General features: G+C 55.3%; 1 protein-coding gene across 2 annotated transcripts in view; it reads left to right on the forward strand.

The window, feature by feature from the left end:
* SEZ6 (seizure related 6 homolog) overlaps nt 1-11,777 on the forward strand; it is a 110,371-nt gene that overhangs the window by 85,975 nt on the left and 12,619 nt on the right. For both annotated transcript variants that reach the window (XM_081844086.1, XM_081844087.1), the window contains exons 6-9: nt 272-440; nt 1,466-1,632; nt 3,361-3,555; nt 11,372-11,510. In XM_081844086.1, the coding sequence (XP_081700212.1) occupies nt 272-440; nt 1,466-1,632; nt 3,361-3,555; nt 11,372-11,510 (670 nt within the window). The remainder of the gene's footprint in view (nt 1-271; nt 441-1,465; nt 1,633-3,360; nt 3,556-11,371; nt 11,511-11,777) is intronic.

Genomic DNA, 11,777 nt, shown 5'->3' on the forward strand with positions numbered 1-11,777 from the left:
TCTTTTTCTTTACATTTCCAACATTTATTACTAACTTTGTACATTTTAGCTAATTTCACAGGCGTAATGCACCATCTATACATCATTTTCATCACATTTTCTTTTAAGGTTAATACTGCATTTTTTACATACCTGGGGCCTGCCCTGCAACCCTGTAGTGTAGGATGGGTAAGGAATGTTGATGGCGGTGAAGAAATAAATTGATATTGTTAGAGAGGGCGGGGGGCAAGCCCTTCCTGTAGCCCCACTGACGCGTCCCTTCTCGCCGCAGCGTCTTGCGGCGGGGTGATCCGGAACGCCACGACCGGGCGCATCGTCTCGCCAGGCTACCCTGCCAACTACAGCAACAACCTGACCTGCCATTGGCTGCTGGAGGCTCCCCAGGGACAGCGGCTGCACCTCCATTTTGAGAAGGTCTCCTTGGCCGAGGACGACGACAGGTTGGCAAGAGAGAGACCTCAAGTTTTGGGGGCGATGGAGTCACAGGGCAGTTGTTCCCAGGACGTCCGGGCTGATCTCACGCTGAATCCCCGTTCCTGCCCCTGGGTGGGGTTATAGAATCATAAATTGTATGGTAGGAAGGGGCTCCCAAGGTCTCCAACGTGGGTCACACGCCCCCCCCCCACAGGAGGGCAATTTGATTTTTAAGGGGAGCAATTCGAGAATGAGTTATTAATAGTGAATGGCTTTTTTAGGCTTCCTCCACGTGAATAGGAGTTCACTTTTTGAATAATAAGAATTATATGTTGGGGGGGCATCGTTCTACCTGGACACTGAGGTCCAGTGCCGAGGGCCTTCTGGGGGTTCCCTCAATGCAAGGTGAGGTTACAGGGAACTGGGCAGAGGGCCTTCTCGGTGGTGGCACCCGCCCTGTGGAACCCCCTCCCAGCAGATGTCAAAGAGAACAACAACTACCAGACTTTTAGAAGACATCTGAAGGCAGCCCTCTTTAGGGAAGCTTTTAATGTTTGATGCATTACTGTATTTTAATATTTTGTTGAAAGCCGCCCAGAGTGGCTGGGGAGGCCCAGCCAGATGGGCGGGGTATAAATAATAAATTATTATTATATTATTATTATTTTAGAGATCCTTAGGTAGGGCATGACCCCAAAAAAATAGGTTGGGAACTACTGATCTAGTCCAGCCCCTTGCGAATTCAGGAACCACACTTAAAGAATCGCTGGCAGGGGGCCATCTCTGTTTAAAAACCTCAGGTGAAAAATAGAATTGCAGAGTGGGCAGGGAGGCCACGAAGAAGTGGATTTAGGGCAGCGTGGCGGCCACAGTTGAGCAGAACGGAAGGCAGGGGGGACACACTGAATTTTGGCCTGACACAGGGCGCCGCTGAATTATGAAAGTCCAAAGTCCTCTCCTGCCCCAAGAGTCATCCAATTAAACCTTGCAATTCTGACCTTTCTTTTTTTAAAGCGTGCTGGGATTAAGCCACTTCCTTCCCCCCCCCCAGGCTAATAATCCGGAACGGGAACGACATTGAGGCTCCGCCCGTGTACGACTCGTACGAAGTGGAATACCTGCCCATCGAGGGTCTGGTCAGCACCGCAAGGGGCTTCTTCATTGAGCTGACCACCGACAGCAGCGGGGTAGCTGCTGGGATGGCCCTGCGCTACGAGGGTGAGTTGCCAGAGGGCACACGGGGCAAGGCGCTGGGCTTGTTCCTTTAGGACAGCTACTCCCAAACTTTTAGGGGGCCGCTGGGTTCCATAAACTCCCCCCCCCCAGTGCCCCCACCCAATTAAAAAAATGCATTATTCAGAATAGTGGTTTGCATGACCCACTAAGAAAGATAATAGAGGAGTAAACTCAAAACAGTAGCAATTAATTGCACCATTATTTCAAATCCAATTAAAGCTATTTGGTTTAATTAATTCAACAAAGCAGATAACTGGAGCCTGTGATATCAGGCGGTGGTCCTTTGTACCTCCAGGGCCCCCCTGCTGCCCCCTTGTAAGTGGCCCTCTAAGGGAATCACACTGCCCTCCAGGGGGCGCTATCACCCACATTGGGAACCAGCGCTTTCGGTTGCCATACCTTTTGGGGGGTGAGTGCCATGGGCACTGACATTTCCAGCCAGTCCCCTTCCCCCCTCACCCACCCACAAGAGGCAGAAAGAAAGATGGTACCAACCCCTTCACTTTCCCAAAGGATTTGAGTAAAAGTCAGCCATGGTAGAATTAATCATAGCCTAGAAATGGGCATAGAGCTGAAAGGGGAAGTGGCCAGAAGAGCCGCTCTTTCCCACTTCCTCCTTCAGCTCTATATGCTTTTCTTTCTTTTTTTAATACTTTTTAAATTAGTTTTTCAACATATCATTTTCAACAATATTTAAACATACTTTTACATCTTATACAATTTTTTTTACTTCCATCAATCACATCTGAAAATTTTCCAATCTATTTACTTAATTTGCATTTCTTATTTTCGCTATTACATTTAAAACTCATAACTAATATCTCTTCTTCTCTTCTTCGCAATATTTCATATATTTCTCCTTACAAAACTTCTTGTACTCCTACTGGCATAATTTATTGATTACAGTTGCTCTTCAAATAATTCGTATATTTCTTCCAATCTTCTGTAAATCTCTGGTCCCGCAGGTTTCGAATCCTTCCTGTCATTTTATCCAATCCAATTAATTTTGTCTGCCATTCTTCTTTCGTTGGTATTTCTTCTTGCTTCCATTTCTGAGCCAACAATACTCTTGACAGCCTTTCAGGGGAGGGGAGGCTCGGAGGATTTGTGGGTCCCTGCGGAAGACCTCAGGGGTGCCCATTTAGCTGCTGTAGGAATAACGAGGATGATGGGAGGTGAATGCAGGTGAGCTGTGCAGAAGCATGCTGGCAAACGTGCTCCAAGACAAGCTGCCGACTAGCTCTACCGAGGCTCCTTTTATTAGCAGAAGTCAACAATTGGAAACAGTAGTGAAACCACCCTGAACAAGACATATTTCCATCTAAGCACATTTCCAGCATTAGCAAATACACGTGTCAGCAGGTGTTTCCCTAAAACGTTTTCCCCAATACTTGATTACGTCTATGTCCCCGGTCATGCTCCAGCCAAACGTTAAGCCTAGTAACCAAATCTGTGAGAGGACAAACGGTCAGGGGATAAACCCTGTTTTCTAGCCAAGAAGGCAAAGGTCAGGGAGCATGGGCGCAATGCTCCTTGGCACACTGTTGCATGCCTGCTGCGAGGTTTGCCTCAGCACAAGCAGGACATCACTTCCACAAGCTGCAGTCATCCAGCTAGTGAGCCCTGCCCGTGAGGGACCCCCGAACACTCTTGAGCATGCCGCCAGCTCTCTGACTGATGCCCTCTCTCTCTTGCTCTGCCCCTTGCCAGCATTTGAACCCGGGCACTGCTATGAGCCGTTCGTCAAGTATGGGAACTTCACTACCAGCGACGCGACGTACGCCGTGGGCACCACCGTGGAGTTTGCCTGCGAGGCAGGATACACCCTGGAGCAAGGCTCCGTCATCATCGAGTGCGTGGACCCCACCAACCCCCAGTGGAATGAGACAGAGCCGGCCTGCCGAGGTAGGTGCCGTGTTGGAAAGCTTTCGCCGGCTTATGGGGCCACATTGGCCGGCTTCTGGGGGCCACAGGCCAGTCGTGGTTCGACCCAGAGGATGGAGGATAAACAGAATGGAAACTAGCCTACTTTTCGAAAGTAAATACAGCTGTACCTTGGAAGTCGAACAGAATCTGTTCCAGATGTCCGTTTGACTTCCAAAACGTTCAGAAACCAAAGCGCGACTTCCGGATCACAAGCCGCGTCGGACGTTCGGGTTCCAAAGAACGTTCGCAAATCGGAACAGTCACTTCCAGGTTTGTGGCGTTTGGGAACCAAAATGTCCGCGGACCAAGGCGTTCGGGATCCAAGGTACGACTGTATTTCCTCTCTTGCTCCTCCCCCTTTTGCCTCAGGCCCCTCCCACCACAGACACACGGCCCTGGGGAGGTTGCTCAGAAGAGAAGGCGGCCCCCAGCTTAGAAGGCTTTCCTACCCTTGCTTCAAAATGCGTTCGCAAATATTGATGTCGTTTCTGACCTTTATCGTTCTAAACTGATATTTGACCTTTATTGTATTGTTGAGGTCAAGGTCTCATGCTTAGCGGCCATTGCAATTAAGTGGTTTATTGACCAAAAGAACAGTAAAATACAACAAATGCCCCAAATTTCCGGGAGGTTGTTCTGTCCTTGTGATGGCCTGGGATTCCGATTCAGAGGATGAACCAGAGGAATCCCAGCCTGCACAGGAGTCCCCGCCTCCAGGGCCGGCTGAACTGGGGCAAGGCCTAGATGCTGAAGAGCCTGCACCTGTGACAGAGCATCAGGAGCTGGCCCCAGGTGAAGCCCTTCTGGCCCCAGAGGGGCTTGACGACTCAGTGGCCACAGGTGAGCCTCCTCCAGGGCCCAGTAACCCTTCGGCCTCTCCTGATCTGCAGAGGCTTAGGGCAGAGAGGCGAAGGGAACTGGTTGCCCCCAGGAGGAGTGCTCGCCTTAAGGCCAGAGGAGGCGGGGCTCCTGGGGGCCGGGACCGCCCCCGGCCTTAGAAGAGGATAAAAGCCCAGTCAGCCTGGCCCCAGGTTGCGGGAGCAACGTCGTTGTTGGCTTTGGACCTTCCTGTGTTCCTGATCCCTGCTTGGCCTCCTGTTCCTGACTATCCGGTGTTCCAGTTCCCAGCTCGGCCTCCTGTTCCAGCGTACCTGTTCCCCGCCCGGCTCCCCGTCTTGGACCTCGCCCCTCTTCGTGTGGACTCTGCTTACACCCACGGTACCTTCCCCCGGGACCAGCACAGTTTGCTCCCGCCACACCCGCACTCCCCCTTCGTTGGGGTGCGTTCGGGAAGAGCCAGAGGCCATGGCTGACCAGGCGGCTGCGCTGGTGGCATTGGCCCAGGAAAACCAGGCCTTGACCCACACCGTTCAGCAGCTAAGCGATGTGGTTGCGGCGCTTCAGCAGCGGTTGGAAGCCTTTCCAGATCCTGGGGCCGACGCCCTAGCTCCAGGCAAGTACCCAGTGGCCTTGCCAGAGAAATTTGATGGGACCCAGGCCAGTTTTCCCATGTTCCTCGCCCAGGCCAAGTTGTACATTCAGGGGCGAGCCCGGAACTTCCCTGACGACCGCACCAAGGTGCATTTTTTAATCAGTTTGTTAAAGGACCAGGCGGCCAAGTGGGCTTTGCCACTGCTCCGGCAAGACTCTCCTTTGCTAACGGACTATGTGGGGTTTTGTAACCACTTAGAGACTGCGTTTGGTAACCCACTGAAGGAGAGCCAAGCCAATCGGGCGATTCGTCGGTTGAGACAGGACAAGTCCACAGCCGCCGCCTACGCCACAGAATTTCGGCTGTTGGCACAAGACTTGTCTTGGAATGACTCTGCACTACGGGACCAGTATCTTGAGGGACTGTCGGACGAGATACTAGACCAGTTGGCCATGATGGATCGTCCCACCACACTGGATACCCTCATTCAGCGGAGCCTGCAGATAGACGATCGGTTGGAGGACCGTCGCAAGACCCAGGACCGCCAGCACTCCCGACTCCTGGCGCCAGTCCTTCCCAGCAGGTCCACGCCCACAGCCGAGTTGCCAGTCGAGCCAACGCCGCTCGGGGCTGCGCGACCTCGGCTCTCCCCCTCGGAGAAGTCGCGGCGTCGGGAGGGGAACCTATGCCTTTACTGCGGTGGGGGTGGACATTACGCCCGTTCCTGTCCCGAGAAGCTACCAGTCGCAGGGAAACCGCCAACCTCGGTAGCCGAAGGCCCTAGCAACGTGGGGTCCCAAACCATGCAAGAAGGGCCCTCACCAGTAGAATTGCGACATCTCATGGTACCGGTGCGTCTCTACCCTCCAGGTGGGTCCTGGATTCTTACCCACGCCTTGGTAGATTCGGGGGCAACCCGCTCCTATATGGACGCTGCCTTTGCCGCTCATCATCAGGTGCCACTTCAGAACAAGCCAGAACCGGTACAGGTGGAGGCAATTGACGGACGGCTCCTGCGTTCGGGTGCCGTCACTCGGGAGACCCAGCCCTTGGTCCTGTGTCTCCAGCAGCACCGGGAGGTGCGAACCTTGGACATTGCCTCCATGCCCCGGTTCCCCCTGGTGCTCGGAATGGACTGGCTAGAGGCTCACAACGTTCAGATTGACTGGGTCAAACGGACCGTACACTTCCCAGATCCATGTTCCCATGCTCAGTCGCAGATGCTAGCGGCCGCACCCACGGAGGAGGCAGCACCCACGCTCCCAGCCGTGTACCGGGACTACCAAGACGTGTTCGAGGAACGGGGGGCAGACCAGCTGCCGCCGCATCGGTCTTTTGACTGCGGCATAGACCTCCAGCCCGGAGCGCCCCTACCGGTGAGTCGCTTATACTCTCTAACAGAGCCAGAGCGCGAGGCTTTGCAGGACTTCTTGCGCAAGAACCTGGAGCGTGGGTTCATTAGGCCTTCCACCTCGCCTACTGCGGCACCAGTGCTCTTTGTTAAGAAGAAATGTGGGGAACTCCGTCCTTGCCATGATTACCGAGCCCTGAACAAAATCACCATCCCAGACCGGTACCCCTTGCCCCTTATTTCGGAGTTGCTGGAGCGGGTGCAAGGGGCACAGGTGTTCACCAAGCTGGACCTCCGGGGGGCCTACAACTTGATTCGGATCCGAGCCGGGGATGAGTGGAAGACAGCGTTTGGGACCCGGTACGGGCAGTTCGAATACTTGGTTATGCCTTTTGGTTTATGCAACGCGCCTGCGGTGTTCCAACGCTACATCAACCACGTGTTCCAGGATTTGTTAGACAAGTACGTGGTGGTGTACTTGGATGACATACTGGTTTACTCCCGTGACCCGGCTCGCCATGAGGGACATGTCCGGACCGTGCTGCAGCGCTTGCGTGAGCACCGTTTGTACGCAAAGCTCAGCAAGTGCGAGTTCCATCAGCGGACTGTGGACTTCCTTGGTCACCGGCTCTCTCCAGATGGGGTGCAGATGGACCCTGGGAAGGTGGCAGCGGTTCGAGAATGGGCGGCACCCCGGAACCGCAAGGACCTACAGCGTTTCCTGGGGTTCGCCAACTACTACCGGACCTTCATCGCAGATTATGCTCATCGCACCACCCCGTTGACCCGGCTACTGCGCCCAAAGACGCCGTTTTCCTGGGACGAGGAGGCAGAGGAGGCGTTCCAGGGGTTGAAGGCCTGTTTCCAGAGGGCGCCGATCTTACAACATCCTGACCCCTCTCGACCCTTTGTGGTGGAGACCGACGCCTCCAGTACGGCTCTCGGTGCCGTCTTGTCTCAACAGAATGGACCTGAAGCGCCACTCTTGCCCTGTGCCTTCTATTCCCGCCAGCTCCTACCAGCGGAGCGTAACTATACTGTGTGGGAGCGGGAACTACTGGCCATCAAGGTGGCCTTTGAGGTCTGGCGCCACCATCTTGAGGGGGCACGACATCCGGTGGAGGTGAGAACCGACCACCGGAATCTGGAGTACCTCCAGACCACCCGCAAGCTGAACCAAAGACAGATCCGGTGGGCGTTGTTCTTTTCCCGGTTCCAGTTCCGGATCCGCTATATCCCTAGCTCTCAGAACCAGAAGGCAGATGCCCTGTCCCGGAAACCTGAAGACAACGCAGACACGGTACAGCAAGCAGAACCCACCACGATCCTACCTCCAGCTGCGTTCCTGGCCACCCAGGAGGCGGAACCACTGCAGGCTCGGGTGCGGGAACAGCAGCGGGTCGACGCTTGGGCCCAGGAACGACTCCGGGAGCTGGCTGAAGGGTCCAGCCCACAGTATCCGGGGCTGGTCCTGCATCAGGGCCTTCTGCTGCACCACGGCCGTCTGTACATCCCGCCAGGGCCACTGCGGCTGGAGGTTCTCCGGATGGCCCATGATGCCCCAGCAGCGGGGCACTTTGGACGGTATCGGACCACCCATCTGGTCAGTCGTGAGTTTTGGTGGCCCCGCCTGAAGGCCGACGTGGCTCGCTACGTTGCTGGTTGTGATGTCTGCCGGCGCGCCAAGGGTCCTACCGGGCGACCCCCCGGCCTACTTCAGCCATTGCCAGTTCCACCGCGCCCTTGGCACACGGTTTCGTTGGACTTTGTAGTGGACTTACCCCCGTCTCGTGGCTGTACCTGCCTTCTAGTGTTCTCCGACCATTTCACCAAGATGGTGCACTGCACCCCCTGCCCATCTGTACCCACAGCCAAGGAAACCGCTCAGCTGTACCTTCAGCATGTCTTCCGCCTGCATGGCCTACCAGAGCGCGTGGTGTCCGACCGGGGCGTTCAGTTCACATCCCGGTTCTGGCGAGCATTACACCAGACCCTCGGGACAGAGGTCTGCCTCTCGTCAGCCTACCACCCACAGACCGATGGCCAGACGGAACGGGCGAACGCGGTGCTGGAGCAGTACCTCCGGTGTTACTGCAGCTACCAGCAGGATGACTGGGTCGACCACCTGGCATTGGCGGAGTTCGCCTACAACAACGCGGTGAATGCGTCCACCCAGCAGACCCCGTTCCAGGCCAGTTACGGTTATCATCCACGGCTGTTTCCAGATGTGCTGCCGGCATCCGCGGTCCCGGCGGTGACGGAGTGGCTTCAAGAGCTCCAGTCCCAGCAACAGCTTTTGGTGGAGCAACTGCACCAGGCCAAGGAAGCGTACAAAGCCCAGGCCGACCGCCACCGCCAGGTGGGGCCGGAACTTCGCGTCGGTGACCTGGTTTGGCTCTCCACTCGCCACCTCCACCCCTCTCGACCTTCGCGGAAGTTGGACGCCCGCTTCACCGGCCCGTTCCCTATCGTGGACCAAGTCTCTCCTGTAGCATTCCGTCTCCGGTTACCCGCAACCCTGAAGGTTCACCCGGTCTTCCACAGGTCCCTGCTGAGTCCGGTGGCCCCACCCGACGAGTTCCACCCGAACCGTCCCCGTCCGCAGCCAGTGTTGGTTCAGGGAGAGCCTGAGTATGAGGTGGAACGCATCCTGGACTCCCGATACCGCAGGGGAAAGCTGCAGTATCTCATTGACTGGAAGGGGTATGGACCGGAGGACCGTTCCTGGGAACCAGCGGCCAACGTCCACGCACCTGCCTGCCTCCGAGAGTTCCATGCGACGTACCCCGGCAAGCCGGGTCCGGACCCTCGGTTGAGGGGGGGGCCTGGGAGGGGGGATGGTGTGATGGCCTGGGATTCCGATTCAGAGGATGAACCAGAGGAATCCCAGCCTGCACAGGAGTCCCCGCCTCCAGGGCCGGCTGAACTGGGGCAAGGCCTAGATGCTGAAGAGCCTGCACCTGTGACAGAGCATCAGGAGCTGGCCCCAGGTGAAGCCCTTCTGGCCCCAGAGGGGCTTGACGACTCAGTGGCCACAGGTGAGCCTCCTCCAGGGCCCAGTAACCCTTCGGCCTCTCCTGATCTGCAGAGGCTTAGGGCAGAGAGGCGAAGGGAACTGGTTGCCCCCAGGAGGAGTGCTCGCCTTAAGGCCAGAGGAGGCGGGGCTCCTGGGGGCCGGGACCGCCCCCGGCCTTAGAAGAGGATAAAAGCCCAGTCAGCCTGGCCCCAGGTTGCGGGAGCAACGTCGTTGTTGGCTTTGGACCTTCCTGTGTTCCTGATCCCTGCTTGGCCTCCTGTTCCTGACTATCCGGTGTTCCAGTTCCCAGCTCGGCCTCCTGTTCCAGCGTACCTGTTCCCCGCCCGGCTCCCCGTCTTGGACCTCGCCCCTCTTCGTGTGGACTCTGCTTACACCCACGGTACCTTCCCCCGGGACCAGCACAGTCCTCCTCTGGCAGACTGGAAACCTACAAAGGGTTAGGAACAACAGGAGCTTAAAGTAGGGTTGCCATACATCCAGAATTTTCTGGATACACCCGGGATACTGCAGTCGGAAGCAGTATCCAGGTGGAAATTGACCAAAATGTCCGGGAAAATCCGGATGCATGGCAACCTATGTCGGCAGTGTTGTTTTTGCCAACTTTCCTTAAAAATAGCTCACAAACTTCTCTCTTCTTTGTGATTTTTCAACTCATATCTATATGTAATGGTTCTAGGGGGTTGCTCGTGCGTAAGTCGTCGCCACACCTGGCTGAGTCACCTGGGTGAACCCTTTCTGTCCGGACAGCCACCCATCCGTGGCTGTCTCAATCGCTGGCAGAATCCGTCAGTGGGCGTTTCTTGAACTTCTTCCAGCAAAGAAGTTCTTTGACGCCAAGTCTCCTCCTACTCTCCCTGCGCGGAAGTCTTCTGCGCAGGGAGGGTGTGGGCAGCGGAGGACCCGTGCTCTCCCCGCTGGTCTCCGGCGAGGAGTCCTGGAGCCTTCTCTCCGATTCCCCCATCTGCCCCCCTTCTCCACTGGTGTTACGCTGATTTCCTTCCCCAGCAGAAGGGCTGCCTCTCTCCCTACTGGGACCCTCTCCGGCATCCCTCTGGAGCCTTCCCTCCGCCTCTGGCTCCGATGGCAGTTCCCTGACACTATATTTTGGCGGATTTCCATAAAAGTAGCTCACAAACTTCTCTCTTCTTTGAAATTTTGCAAAGAAAAAAGCCCCACAAAATTTCCCCTTTTTGAAATATGGCAACCCTAGCTTAAAGGGAAATCCTAGTGGTTCATTTGCGAGCAGGGCTTGCTGTTGAGCACCGATTGCAAGCCCTGCTCTGATCAGTGGCACGAGGAAGTTCCCCAGCCTGCAAAGACCACAGTTAATAGTAATAATAATAAAACATTATTTATACCCTGCTCTTCCCAGTTCAAAAACCGGGCTCAGGGCGGCTAACAACAAATTAAAAACACTTTAAAACACTTAATTATAAAAGCAGCATAAAATACAGTATAAAAACATGAATAACAATAAAAATCAAAAATCAATTAGATAATCCCCAGGGCTAGCTGGCTGAATTGGTCCTACTTGGGCCAACAAGGAGGCCAGGGGAGAATTAGCTGTGGGGTCTCAGAGCAGGAAATCTTCATAAAAAGGGGAGAGGGAGGGAAGAGAAGGGGAATAAAAGATCAGGCTGAATTCAAATTAAAGGCCAGGCGGAATAGCTCTGTCTTACAGGCCCGGCGGAAGGAGGTTAAATCCTGCAGGGCCCTGGTCTCATGGGACAGAGCATTCCACCAGGTCTGAGCCATCACTGAGAAGGCCCTGGCCCTGGTGGAGGATAGTCTGACTTCCTTAGGGCCCGGCACCTCTAAACTATGGTTGTTCATGGACCTTAAGGTCCTCTGCAGGGCAGACCAGGAGAGGCAGTCCAGAAGATACGAGGGCCCTAAGCCACAAAGTTGTGACATCCTCCATGGTTTGCCATCCACAACAAAGCCCCACTGATCTCTTTCCACACTTCTCCTGCAGCCGTGTGCAGCGGGGAGATCACGGACGCCGCTGGGGTGGTTTTGTCCCCCAACTGGCCAGAGCCCTATGGGAAGGGCCAGGACTGCATCTGGGGTCTCCACGTGGAGGAGGACAAGAGGGTCATGCTGGACATCCAAGTGTGAGTTGTGCCCCTGTTTGCATCATTATTTCACAGAATCCCAGAACTGTTGAGCTGGAAGGGAGCTCAGGGGAGCCCAAGTCCAACCCCCCCCCCCCGAAATGCAGGAATCGCACCAGGTTCTCCTCCTGCAGCAGGAACTCAAAACGGCTTGCAAGGTTTTTTGTAAGCTGCACAGCTGCAGCCCCGTGAAAGAATATGTTGTCAGTTCAATTGTGCAAGTTTCAGCCACGGGAATTGGCTTCAAATTGACACATAGCATTGTTC

The sequence above is a fragment of the Podarcis erhardii genome (assembly GCF_964252035.2).
Source record: "Podarcis erhardii genome assembly, chromosome: 16".
Taxonomy (NCBI): Eukaryota; Metazoa; Chordata; class Lepidosauria; order Squamata; family Lacertidae; genus Podarcis; species Podarcis erhardii.